At 38.3% G+C, this 14912-nt stretch overlaps 1 protein-coding gene across 4 annotated transcripts in view; it reads left to right on the top strand.

The window, feature by feature from the left end:
• The window catches only part of VCAN (versican), a 181027-nt gene that overhangs the window by 105388 nt on the left and 60727 nt on the right, over nucleotides 1–14912 (top strand). For 3 of the 4 annotated variants that reach the window (XM_020790238.3, XM_078386385.1, XM_078386386.1), the window contains 3 exons: nucleotides 1359–6728; nucleotides 9167–9280; nucleotides 11317–11430. In XM_020790238.3, the coding sequence (XP_020645897.3) occupies nucleotides 1359–6728; nucleotides 9167–9280; nucleotides 11317–11430 (5598 nt within the window). The remainder of the gene's footprint in view (nucleotides 1–1358; nucleotides 6729–9166; nucleotides 9281–11316; nucleotides 11431–14912) is intronic. The other variant, XM_078386387.1, reaches the window with a different exon arrangement.

Raw genomic sequence — 14912 nt, 5'->3', positions numbered from 1 at the left:
AAAATATGTCCAAAGAAAAACAAATGGTTGGTGTTGGCAGCTGTGCATGATGCCAGAAACACTTTTTTGTATTAGCCTTATGATCTCATAGCTTTTTATACAGTTAAGGCTGAACTCTTGAACAAATAAGTGCTTTGGGTGCGTAGAAGAGTCACCTACAACAAAATATTTCCCTACTGTGTTCTTGATCGGACGATGCAGTTGCAACTTGTTTAGTTTAATCTTCCTCTCAGTCACCTTCCATTATTATCTGCACCATTTCCAGGAGTGCTTTTTACTGAGGCAGATGTCTTAATTTATCTCTCATGAGACAGCACTTGAAGAAACTGGAGGGAAAATGAGCAAAGGAGAACATTTTGGGACCAATGGCATGGGGTGAGGAAGCAATAGCAGTGGTGGGATTACACTGTGTATATGGCAGTTGTTTCTCTCTCTCTCTCTCTCTCTCTCTTTTGGCTTTCATTGCAGAAGACTCTTTTCCCTCTCTTACCCCTTCTCTGAGTGTCTGTTTAAACACCAGGCAAATATTTGATCCTTCTGTATTATTATGTACTCTGAATAGAGATGCTGGGGTGTTCATGCACAATATGTAACAATGAGATTAATAACTCAGTTTCCCACCTCTGTTAAGTTATGGATTGCTCTGCTGTCTTTTGAGGCAATTGGAACAGGATCCTTCATTTTGCTATTAGAATTATGATATTAGTGCAAATCCTTTCCCCCAAACATACTTTCATTTGTTATAAAATAATGGATGACTGAATAATAAGAGTAAATTATGTGATGGCTTCATTAAATTTCACGTAAAGTTATATCAGACTGAATTATTTCTGCCTTTTTACTTCAACAGTGCAGTCTTATACATATCTACTCAAAGCCCACTAAGTTCAAAAGGCTTACTTCTAGGTAAATAAACCTATGAATGCAGCACAGATTTCTGTATTTTCACCTTTTTCGAGTATTTTAGAGCCAGAGTATAATTGTAGTGGTATTTTTGTTTGTGAATACACACACTGCTTAAGTGTATGATTATTTTGCTGGCTGATACCATTAATTGTTTCTACAGTGTATAATTCATTTTTCCCTTTTTCATAGGCTGTAGACTCATTGATTAAATATGTGGCTTGAAACTGTTGCTTGAGTTTTTTATTCTGTGATCTCACAACACTGAAAATAAATAGAGTGCAAAGCAATAAAATATTTAAGAAGTGTTCTAAACTAGTGAGATTCTAACATATGACCATGGAGTGTTTGATCTATTTCTCTTTTCAGCGCAGATGTTTTAGTATGATAAACTGATAATATCCATTGTCAAGCCAGTTGGTAAAGATATTATTAAAGGCTCTCTTTTCTTGCAGATCCATTGTATGGCATTTGGAATCTATTTGGTTATCAAATTCATCAAAATGAAATAGATGAACCACCTATAGATGCTGAGTCAACATCTGATGAACCCTGCACAGCAACCCCTGACGAAGAGTCTGCAGAAATCCTAATTGTGGATCATCTCTACCCTGAAATATACCATCTTGGGGAAGAAGAAGAAGAAGAAGAAGATGAAAGCTGTGAGAACACGACTGATGTCACAACTCCTCCTCCTTTACGATATATCAATGGAAAGCAGCAGGTGACCACTGCACCTAAAGATACAAAAGCTGAAGAAGCAAGGAGTGATCAAATTGAAAGTTTAGCACACTCTAAAAATGTAATGTTTTCGCAGATCAATGAAACAAATATGCTATCTGAGAATGAGGTCCCTGCCACAATGCAGCCAAATGAATCTACTGAAATAAGAGAACCTGCCATTACACAAAAAACAATGACAGAACTGGTTTTTAGCGGGGATTCAGAAATTCCTAGAACAGACAATGTTCTTGCCGTAACTTCTTTGTATGGCCAGTCGTTCTTAGACACAACAGAGAAAGTAGCACAATCTAGTACAAATTCTCATCATCTCTTAAGTAAGCACCCTAGTATTTCATCGTTCATTAATGCAGAACAATCAGAAAGTTTTACTAGCCAGACAGAAGTAAACAGTTATGCCTCTTCTCACTTGGCAAAGACAACACAGAAAGAAGATTCTAAGGCTTCTGCTAAAGTTCCAAGTGATATACCTCCTTTCATTGCTGTAACCACAGGCATTGACGACAACAGGATGCCCAAAACAGAAGCTTCTGTTCCACAAAATGTTTATACATCAACACCCAGTATATTTTCTTCTCTTAAAACTTTATTGGAAGTAAGCAACAGTCCTAGTTCATTGAATATACCAGAAGGCTCTGGAGATATTCAAGAAAGGATTTCTAAATCTACAACTATAGTAATGCAAACGGGAGAAACAGAAAAATATACTGTGCAGGAAATATTCTTGGATGCTGGCAAACAAATTCTTATAAAAAACAGCCACAGTGTTTCACACACTCCTGTTCCTTTGTATAGAGACACTAGTGCAACACCTGAAGATCATTTTGTGGAATTTATTACTACTCAACCTACAACTCCTCAGTCATTTTTAAGCTCTTCCAAAAGTGCTACAGAAGTAGAAGATGATAAGGAGAAAAGCACAATTTCTCTAGTCATGGAATATTCAAATACTCCAGAGGCTGAAAAGTTGCTGTTCAGTAATGACTTTAGTGAGAATGTCCAAGTTGTGAGCCAAGAATCCCCTAAGCCTACCACAGCAATTTCAGTAACAGATCATCCACATCTCAAAGCTGAAGAGGCCACAGAGAAGAGAATGTTCGTAGATGAAGAATCTGGAGATGGGTCTACAGATGTTTGGAAAAAAACTGGCACAGATGTACTTTTGGGGGGTCCCACCAGCAAAGTGGTAAGTACTGACTCCCCATTTATAGATCCAGGTTCTGGAGAAATTGATGTCATTACTCAAGCTTCACTGAGGACTTGGTCTGGAAGCACTGACACACAAGAAAAGGAGATACATGTTCTTAATGCAAATGCATCACCATCAGAATTTCCGGTAGTTATGGATCCCACCATACAGGTGCTAGTTACTGAAACAGATGCAAGGGCCATAGAAACTAGAACAGAAAGTCCTGTTCCAAAGAAAGTAACTGATAACCAAGGAGGGCTGCAACATGAATTGGATACAGTTCCAATGGTATCATTTAGTGAAGAGTCGATTGTGGAGTCAAATGAAAAACTGATGACAACTCTTATACCAATGAAAGAGAAAACATATGCATTTGAAACATCTCATGTGATGATGTCTGTGGAACCTTTGATGAACATGAGCCATGATGTCAGAAGAATAAAGCCAGTAACTGAATCAACTGCAATTAGAAGCACAACAATCATTTCTGCCAGTATCCCTACAACATTAAGAGACAGCATAATTCTACCAGAAGGAGGTTCTGAACCTGTACAACATGAAACAAAAGAATCTGTTCAACCAGAAACCACAATATATCTTTCTCCCCCCACCTTTGAAGATAACATTGATCTTGGAGATGTGGGCTCTGGAGAGGAATCAAGAGATGACAAACACAGTGTGACACTAGTGCCTGATGATTCCACAGAAATAATAACTAATAATACATTTACATTGATCGAACAAGGTTCTGGAGACATTGCCTATACCACTGAACCTCCAGTAAAAACAACTGTTTTGTCACAGCAATTGGTAGGGAAGTTTGGACTACACACAGCGGCAAATGAAAATGAACATAGCAGCATGACAGTGGCATATCAGTTGTTCACAGATGCACCTATAAATAGTGCTACCATGACACCTTCAGAAAATACAGAAATTGTGGGAGAAGTTTCCAATGTATCTGTCATTCAAGAGGAAGTACATGCTGAACTGGAAACAAAAAACCCACCTTTGGAAAATGAAGTAAATTCTTTTGAAGAAACTGATGAAACATCAGGAAAAATGGCCCAGACCTCTGAAATGATCACACAAGAATATTTTATTAAAAGTGCAGAAACTGTAAGTAAACAGTCACGGATATCAAATGCCGCTACATCTACCCCATATATAAAAGAAATGAAATCAGATGTCACTTCTACTAAACCATATGACAAAACCTCCGTAACTGAGGCTCAAACGTCTCAGGACAAATCTGTCACCATTTTACTGTCAGTTGAAGAGAAAGAAGAACAGTTGGTACAAAATGCTCACCCCACTGAGGACAGCCACAAACTTATTCCTGTATCAGCAGTGTATCAGCCAGTAAGTGCAGCCATCAGTAGAGCTCCATTGTCCCCAGAAGAAGGTTCAGGCGATTCGCTCACTACTGTTCAACCTATCACTCTGAATGTGAATTCTCCTATATTAACAGAAAAAACAAACATGTTTGATCGTGATATCATACTTCCTCAAAGTTCAGAAGCACCTGTTACAGAGAAGGAAATGCAAGAATCTGACAGACATGTCACTGAATCAAATGAAGGTTCTCTCAATGAGATTAAATCTCCACATACTGAAGTTGGGACATTGCTTGACAAAAGAATGCCTACTTCATCTACCCTAGATGTCAAGCTAACTGATACTGAAAGAGCTACCATAAAGCAGTCGATTCTTGAAAATGATCAAAATCAAGAGAATTCCTACCATGAAGAAGAAAATGTTACATTATCAACACCAGCTACTACTAGTAGAGTTTCCCAATGGGGAACATCTTATGTACTTCAACACGAAGATGTAACTCCTGTTTCAGAATTATTTACTCGGACACCTCATGAAATAGCTCAAACACTTAAAACCACTTTAAAACCCAACATGAGTGTAACAGTTCATGAAGGTTCTGGAGAGGGTTCAGGCTTGATGGAAGTTGTGAGAAAACATTCCAAATTACCTACACAATTGCCAAAAAGGGAAATATCACCTACATCTCATATTCCTGTGCAAAATTCTTCAGAGGTTATAGATCTAGATAGAGCAGTGAATGGCTCCCGGACAGTAGTGATATCATCAGTTGATACAGAAGAAAAGGATATGTTACCAACCTTGGATAGTGGCCTCCCAGAGATATTTGCAGATGAAAGTTCCACAAACAGCATAAAAGATGATGAAGAACTTATTCCAATAATTGGTGGCAAAAGAAATTATTCTGAGGATGTTTCTAGTTTTATTGACATTATTGAAGTAGACCATGGAATAATATCTGATGAAACAACAATAATAGATGCTGATAAATTGAAATCCAACATTGAAGATGAAAGTGGCCAAATAACTATGGTTTCTGAGAGGCAATTGATGCATGGTGTTTATACTTCAACAACAGAAATGCAGAAAATACCATCTGAAATTACTTCAACTGGTGTTAAAGCTGGTGACTTTGGGGACATTCAAGAAACTCCTGCAACCAGTAAGTTCATCTACCATGAATCCATAGTATTTGAACATACACCAACGTCTGATGATGTGGGTTCAGGTGATGCCCTATCTTTCACAATAGATCCTTCTGCTTCTCAAGAGATACCTCAAGTAGTCACATTGCTTCCAACCATGCCACTACTAATCAGTTCTACTGTATCACCTTCAACAAGTTCCAGAGTTGCTGACAAGGACAAAGAGTTTGATGTTAAAGATGCAGAATCCAAAAATGCCATTGAAGACAACTCTGAATTGCAAACACTCTCAGATAACCAAGCAATAGCTGATGAAAGTGAAATTGCTTCTACTACTATGACTTCAGGAGAAGGACAAGTAGAAAAGAAGCACATGGATCTATCCCCTACTCCGCCAGAACTACCTTTTATACCAGAAGAAACATTGGCCACTCACAAGTCTGAAGCAAGCACGGCAGTTGTGCAACTTGTCTCCCAAAATGTAACAAACTCTGAAGAAACAAGTAACAAGTTCTCAGAAGTGAGCACTGCTACCACAGAATCTATGAAAACCGAGCCGGAAAAATTGCTACTTGTTACTCAAACAACGAAATCTCCTCTGACTGTTTATTTACTCAATGGAGTTTCTGAGCACCCTAAACAAATTATCTCAAGTACGTCACCATCTGCTCAATCTGATAAGTATGATTTGTCTGCAGTAGAAACCTTTAAGGAAGCTAGTGCTGACATTGCAGCAACATACAAACCTATCGTGCAACAACCTTCTGGCAACACAGAGTTTCCATTTGCATCTTCTCCCAAAGAGGATTTAGAGAGCAAAATCACCAGAGGTTCACCTATTTTTGTAGGGCACATAACAGAAGCAAATGGGAAGCTAGAAGATTCAGAGGAAATATTTATTATCGAAGAAACCACTCTGTCCACAGAGTTTCTTTCAAAAGAAGCAAAACCCACAATATCTATACCTCCAGGTGCTGAAATTCTAGATGCCAGCTCAGAAGAAACTTCTCAGAATGTAAAGGAGCTTAATCAGTTAGAGGAAAATGGTGCTGAGGGAGACTTGCCATGGATACACACCACACCTCCTTCAGTTCCACATGAGAGCAAAACAGGTGGGATATTTGGTGCTGATGGAGAAGCTGATGTTTGGCCAATCTCACCCCCACCATATGTGGATACAACTGCAGAACCTCAGAATGTCCAGAAAGAACCAACCACATTTTCATCTGATCCTGCAACCAAAATTCCTCAGAACATTCCTGATTATAATAAACAGATAAGAAATACAGTGGATCTAAACACAAATGAACTTGTAACTCCACCATTTTTACTTCTGGATGTTACTAATGGATCAGATTTTCTGATTGGCACAGGTGAGGGTTCAGTTGAAGGCACCGCTGTTCAGATCCCAGGTAAGATTTAAATTGTCTCATTTTATTCTTTCCACTTTTTCATTTAAATGAAAATACTTACCTGCGGAAGTAATATGAGAGACAGGAAGATAAGAAGGTTAAATCACACCATACATTTCCTCTGATGTTTTTATTGTCTCATGTCCTTTTTGGACACACAGTCACATGGATAAGTGTAAGATGTCAACTGAATTTTTGTGGCTATGACTGGCAGTAGTTAGTATGATGACAACAGTACTTCCCTTTACTATTTGCTGTGTCTAGGTTTGCTTGATTCATATGTTATAGTTGTCCATTCAGATGTGTGTCCAGAAAGAGGATTATCTGCATGACATTAAAAACATGCTGTATAAGTTTCAGCCATGAAATATATAGCTCCGTGGTTAAATAATTTTAGAGAAGTAATTGAACAGCAACTATTTTGATGGTAGCCATTGTTCTGAGATTCTTAGGGTTTGATATTTCATAATGGTAGAAATTTATTGATTGAATTGTCTATCCCTCTATGCGCAACAGAGCTGTGTAGTCTTTTTGATGGGATTCACATTTGCACATACATTGTGGAATAAAACCCATTGACAAATAATAGCAGAGATGAGTTCAAACTCCTTCCCTGCTCTGTTGCCCCTGTCGGTACCAATTTCCTTCAGATTACACTTGTGTGTTCATTTATTTGGGAATATGCTTCTGGGTAGAATGCTGTCAATAGGGATTTATGCATGTTGAATAACTATTTCAAATGTACAGAGCTCCTGTTCAAAAAAACAATGAATGACTGAATTGTTTTCTAATACTGTTTATGGGACTGGTTACTTCTTTTGCTATGACCAAAATGTTTATGAATTGTCTGGGCTGTTCTAAACAGTTTTAAGATACGGGTTTGGTAGGTAAGTAGGTAGGTAGGTAGGTGGGTGGTTGGATGGGTAGGTGGACAGACAGACAGACAGACAGACAGACAGACAGACATTTTGTTTAGATTTGCTTTCCCCCCATATTCAGATTCCCTTAAATTAATGAAAGGTCTCCAGCTGTTTTTTATTTCAGGCTTTTATATGAAGCGTTATGAGCAAATAACACATATCTTTGGGCAAATTGCTCTGCATTTGTGATTAAATACCTCATATTTAAGTGGCCTAGGTTGCCAGATGGGTGGTATAGAAATTAAATGAACGAACCAACGAACGAACGAACGAACAAACAAATAAATAAAATAAAAGAAAGAAAGAAAGAAAGAAAGAAAGAAAGAAAGAAAGAAAGAAAGAAAGAAAGAAAGAAAGAAAGAAAGGCAGTGTGGAACATACTCTGTTCCTTTCTGACAGCATGGATTCATGTGTTATTTAATATATGGGTGTTGTCCTGAAAATACTTCATGTGTGACAGTGACATGCCATGGTAGTTCTGAGTAACTGTAGCCTTCAGAGGTAAAAGATGCTAATCTGAATCTGCGCTTAGATGGGAAGGTTACAGGTATAACTGAATAGATGTAATAGCTTCACTGCCTCCTTTTGGATAGCATCACACATGATTCTATAGGACACATGCAAAAGAATTGGTCAAGATAGGGCACACCATATATAGCATGAAAATCAGTTTATTGCATCACCATTTTGCATTAAAAATAAAATAAAATAAAATAACCCCTAGATGTATTCGCAAAGGCTTTCACGGCTGGGATATAATGGTTGTTGTGGGTTTTTTGGGCTCTTTGTCTGAAAGAGTGCTGTCCTCTGAAGATGCCAGCCACAGAGACAGGTGAAACGTTAGAAAGAACAACCTTCAGAACACGGCCAAAGAGCCCGAAAAACCCACAACAACCATTAACCCCTAGATATTTGCAATCACAATGGAATTGAGGTTTGGCCTCTCATCTATTTAGTCCACTGATATATCTATCAAGAACTACTGTGGGCATGTAGTTTGGTGGAAGACAGATGATACTGTGAAATAAATGAATACTTGTGCAAATGATATCCAGAATGGTGGGAAACAATAAGTGTGATATAAATATGCATGTTCTGCATACGCAATCATTCCACAAACTAACCCTGTTCAAATAAATATGTCATTCACTGCGCACATGTTTTAACTGTTTTCAGCTATAATTAATTGTCATGTCATACCAACTAAATTCTCAGCAGAATATGTTTGCCAAAAATAATACAGGATGTCATTAGAAGACAATGAAATATTGCTGGAAATAGATTGTTCTTGTGAATGAGTAAAATTGTATTGCCAGCACAGAAAACTGATGACTGATTTATTGTTGCTGCTCCTATTGTACTGAACTGATTTGTGTGTGTTAGGTGCTGCTGGTATTTTGAGTGCTTCCTCAGTAAATATAGAGCAAATTTGGCAGCACTAGTTAAAAAGCAGAGGAGTATCAGTGCAAACAAGAAATATTAGAAAATACAGAAATTGTCAATGAACTCATTTTGCAGGTCAAGATCCATGCAAAAGCAACCCATGTCTGCATGGGGGCACTTGCTATCCACGCGGCTCTTTCTACATCTGCACCTGCATGCCGGGTTTCAGTGGTGACCAGTGTGAAGTAGGTAAGAAGTAAACAATTTGTTGGTATTTGAGTGTTTAATTATTCAGTGTACAAGAAAACAAAATATTAGTTGAGTCATATATTGAAGGGTCTACTGAAGATTCAGATCTTTGCAGGGTCTGAGCAACATCCCAATCAGCCAAAGACATATGTTTGTGGGAATAAATTTGAATGTGCCAGTTTGTGGTGTTAAGGACACAAAAGCCAGTTGCACGCAGAATGCTAGATTTTGTCCAGTAAGACTATTTTTAAAATGATTTATGCTGTTTGGTTTCTCATCTGCTATTCTGTATACAACCGAATAACTTGGACACTGCAGTGTTATTAGTTTTATTTCTACCTTCTGCTGTTTCCCTTAATAAAAGCAAGACCACCACAGATGATCAAATTAACCAGATGGAATGTTTATATCCAAGAATGGTACAATGAGAAACTGGTTCAGATTTATGAATGAATGTTGCTTACCGCTCTATGCAAGTTGACTTAAGTTTTAAGATTCTCTTTGTAGAACCTCTGAAACAGGAATGCCGTTGTCTTGTATCAATGAGCAAGATTCATGATAAACCCTTCCATTTCCACTGAATTTCTATAGCATCTTTATTCAAAACCTTTTCAATAGTTCTTGCTGGCAGTGAAAAAAAGAGCATTTGTTGTATGACTATTTGAATTAGTGCTATGGTGAAAATTTCTCCCATTTGAATTTTGACCATCTCATTCAATTTAATAAAAATAATTAATATAAAGAAGAATTCCACAGGAAAGAAATTTTGGACAAAAATCTCAATAGCGGGTTTAAAATTCTTGTTGCTCATGTTCCTGCTCAATGTTTGTGAATGTTTTGGGTTACCTTGCTGAATCATTTCCACAGTAGTCAGAAGCCTCCCTAGCTTCCCACACTTCATTTAAACCCTAGGGAAAGACATTATATAAACTTCTTTAAAATGTTTATAAACTGTTGTGAAGCTGGAGGATGAATTGTGGTGCAAGGCTAGTTTCACTTTTTTCCCTGATGCTGAATGCTGTACTGAACTCCCTTGTATCTGCTGCAGGGTTTACAAAGAAGGAGCTGTGTTACAAGTACCGTTTACAGGAAAATGTATTTACAATGACCTCCCCAAATGTAGCATTTGAGAGGCTTTGGGGAAGGTGTTGAACCCTAAATAATAAGTGGTGCCGTGCCAGTATTTCTCAAAAAGCACTTTTCTTAGAAACGTTCTGAAATGTTTCTTTCGTTTAAAAACTCCCTTGGAAATAGAAGGCCACTTTGCAGGATTTCTTCCAAAACATGCTTTAGTATCCTAGTATTGTGGATGCAGCTCATCTACTTCCACTTTTCCTGACTATGCTAGCTTTGCAAGGAGTAGTTCACTTCCAATATTTTTGTTTCTCTTCCTGGGCCATAGCCTTTGATGAAAAAATACCTGTCCTCCAAGATCCTTAACATCCTACCCTCAACATCATAACCATCTGTAGGACATTGAAGGCTGTGTCTGGCAGGATCTTTTGTCCCCGTATGGATCAAGAGAAAGGAGTAGTTGATAGTGGACTTGGTGAGTCTTGGAAAGCTCTGTCACATCCTGGATTTTCACACCAGGAAAAGACAGCACCGTTTCTGAGACATCCTATTAAATCCTATAAAAACTGCTGCCCTTGTCCCTTGTCTGGAAGGAGTCAACTACTATCACCATACAATTCTTTTTCTGAGAAGTGACAGGAATTATTCTAGCTACAGATCTATGGCCACTTCTGTGTTCTCTGCTGTTTCCTTTCCTTCTTCCAGCAGCTCAGAATCACTGTCCGTGATAAGGGGAGGAAAGTGATGTATTTTACTTAGAAATGGTCTCATAATTCAGAGATATAAATATGGCTAGTGGTCTATGCACATGTTAAAGAAGAACATTACATTTGGCAGTGTTAGGATTCTTGAAGTCTATTGATGGTTCCATAGTATTCGTGAAATGATTAATATATGCAAATATTGGTTTCTCTTGAATGTAAGAATCCCTATTTTAAACGCCTTGTAATTTTCTTGCACAGACATTGATGAATGTCAATCCAGCCCTTGCAGAAATGGAGCTACATGCATTGATGGTGTCAATACGTTTACCTGCCTTTGTCTTCCAAGCTATGTCGGGGCTCTTTGTGAGAAAGGTAAGAAATCAATGTGAAATTTATAATAAACACAGCTGCAGCCACAATGGACCTTAATACACTAATTTGCCCCCCCCCGCGAAAGTAAGTTTTAAATCTATCAAAAAGTAAAGTGTGCTGCTTCTATGCCACCCCATAGTACTTAAAGCACTCTGGGTGGTTTGCAGTTTAATTATGCAGGCTACATATTTTCTTCCCCTTCATCCTAGCAAGCTGGGTACTCAATTTGCTGACTTCAGAAGGATGAAAGGCTGTATGAACCCTGAGATGACTATCTGGGATTGAACCTGGGTTGTGAGCAGAGTTTTGGCTGCAGTACTGCAGTTTAACCACTGCACCATGAGACTTCACAAGAAGGAAGAGAGATACACCAAGAAGAAATTATATGAAGTACTATCAACACATTTCCTAGCCATTTGGGTTTCCCTTTCCTACATAAGCACACCATAGCAAACCTGAATCTTTGTCACACTCCCTTGCTTCCTTTAACTCTTCTGCGTACTAGAGAATGAAATTAGAATGATCCTCCTATGATTTTAAGCAAATGGTTCTTCCCTGTGCAGAACTGTTCTTCAGTGTGAAGATGTGTGATCTAGTGAGGAATCCAGCCAGAAGAAGTAATTATATTTTGTTCCTACTTAGTTCCCACTGATTACAATTTTAGAGAACCACAAATGGTGGTCAACCAGTTGCCATTAGGATACCCACACACAGGGGAATGAGTGAATCTTCACTCTAGCATTCTTCAGAAACTGGTACATGGAGGCATATTGTCTCTGATAAAGGAGGTGACAAATGGCTATCTTGACTAGTAGACATTCATGGACCTAACATCCATGACTTCATCTAATAATCTTTTAAAGCTGCCCAGAATGGCAGCCATTCCTACAACTTGTGATAATGAATTCCACGGTTTAATGATGAACTGAGTAAAGAAATGCTGCCTTTTAAATAGAGGGGAACTGGTCTATTGAAGAGTAGAAAACAGTATGAAGACTGGAGAAAGGATGATGTGCAAACCTTAGGCTTTGTCATGGCTTGTTCATACAGCATACCTGTGGAAGGAACGATCAGGATGTGTTGAAGATGAATACTTCTTAGGAATATGCATCAATGAAGTCAACATCAACCTATGCCTCTGTTGGTTCTGCATCTTATTTCATCTACTTCTTTCCCCTCTCTTTTAGCAAACAAGATCTGTCAATTTATTTGGTTTTTTTTCACCTACGTAAATGTACAGATGATTTCATGCTGGTATGCATTCACCCCATTGACTGAAGTGTTTAAGGAGTCAGGGTTTTCCCCACATTTGAAATGTGAACATTTTTCTTCATGTACTTTTCAAATAATGCAATTTTTTCCATACACGTGAGGATATTGGGGCACAAACTTTATCTGCCTCACAGAAAATCCATGAAATGCACAGCAAGATAGACTTCTTTATTCCTCAGACTGGATTCAGATACCTCACTTCCTAACTCTTTTTCTTTCCTTTAGATGTAAGATAAATTCTCCTTTCAGAACAGTGTACTGTGGCCACAATTTATAGGGGAAGACTGCATCTAGTTATATGGTTAGTAAAAGGAGCCCTTTCATCAGATGGACAAAGTCTTGTCCCAAGTACGTAAATTTCTCTGTGTGTTCATCAACAACATAATACATTGCATATGTGCCCAGGTGTAGAGGATAAAATATAAACAGGTGGGACAAAGGGGCATGAAATATAAGAAGTGTGTGACTTCTTTGCACAGACCTTGGACATTTATCATTTAAGCACAACGATGATAGCACAAAGTTCCTTGATATCTTTGAGAATTTCAAATCTGCCATGTGAGCAGAAAACCTTTGAACCTGACAGACTCCTGAACAAAACCCAAAAGCTTCTCAAGCTGACTTTGTGTCTTCTTTTCTTCTTTGTCTGGGTCATGTCCTGCAGTCATTAGGCATCAGAAACATGTTAACCTATGGCCCTCAGCAGATGTTATTCACATAGCGTTCCCGTGAGGCTGTCTTCCAGCTTTGTTTAAATACTACAACTCTGCCCTACTTTTGGAAAGGTGCTATTGTAGAACAAACATGAGTTTCTCAGCATGGGTTGTTAAGTTCTGTCCAAAGGTAACAGGGAAATTTCCAAGAAGAATGAGCTAATCATTCTAATGGTGCAAATTACCCCTCAACCTCAAACATAGGAAGTTTACCCTCAACCTCAAATGCAGGAAAATACTTCCCTTCTTTTTCCATCTTGCTGTGACTGGATTCATTCACAGCTAGAACAAGAGAGTCCTCCAGACATAATTACATAAATATTGGAAGGTTTCAGCTTTGTCTTTCATCCTAAGCCTACTGGGTGAAAGGCTGTGAATTTACAAGTGCTTTTTAAAAACTTGCCTGAAGGAACTTTTGTTTTGTTAACGCTGAAGCCTCAGGCATAGGACTTGATCCAGTGCTCATTATGTTTCAGTTTTTCAGTAGTCCAGCCTAGGCTGGAAACATTTTGTGAATTCATCTTTTTATATATGAGAATCTCACTATGTTTTTACAGCCCAAGGATGTTTCTGAAAATATATTTCCTTAAGAAATCCATAATACTGAAATAGCCTGAAAATCATGGTAACTTGTACTTTATGACCCACCAAGGAGTATATTTGAGATGCTTAAGGGGAACATTTCCTGGTTTGTCAATCTGGAGCAGACTGTTTCTGAGTCAGCACTAGAATCTACATTTCTCCCACTCAAAGTCCTGTGGCGGTTTGAGACACAGAAGACATTCAGTATCAGCTTTCCCATTCTTCCAGATGACTTCTTCTTCTTCTCCTTCTCCTTCTTCTATGAACTGACTGTTCTTCAAATGGTTGTTTGGCAGTTAGTCCCATTTTCTTGTCGTTGAACCTGACTGGATTAGATATAAAAGCCAAGAAGAGATGGCATATATTTCTGTGGCACTGAAAGAGCCAGAGCCTGGAATATTAGGTCTGAAAATCAATTAGTTATATGTTAGAAACTGGGAATTTAGCTCTTTGCTAACTGTTTAAAATTTCAAAATCCCCACCCCTTAAATTAACCTTATTAATCTTGTTTGCCCTCTGCAAAGGGCACATATGAGTTCAGTTTCCCTATCTTTAAAAAAGAACAGTCATATGTTTCTGTTTTAAAACTAAATTGATTATAGGTACCCCAATCTATAAATGAATTTGGACTATAATAACCCATCTTAATTTGAACTGTCAACTGTCTGTGTTGACAGTTTAGGGCTTCTGGAAGTTAAGAGTCTAAAACCATGAGGAGTACCTAGACTGGGAACTGTTGCTCTATAATAATTATAATAACAAAAAAGAACCACCACCTTAGAACTGCAGAGCTGGAAGGGACCCCATGGATCATCAAGTCCAACCCCTGTCAAGGAGGCACAGTAGGTAACTGAACGCTCAACATCTGACTTCGCAGCCAGAGACCTAGACCACTCAGCTATCCAGCAGTTGACT

Source organism: Pogona vitticeps, chromosome 2 (genome assembly GCF_051106095.1).
Source record: "Pogona vitticeps strain Pit_001003342236 chromosome 2, PviZW2.1, whole genome shotgun sequence".
Lineage (NCBI taxonomy): Eukaryota > Metazoa > Chordata > Lepidosauria > Squamata > Agamidae > Pogona > Pogona vitticeps.
This window is presented reverse-complemented; position numbering and strand designations above follow the sequence as displayed.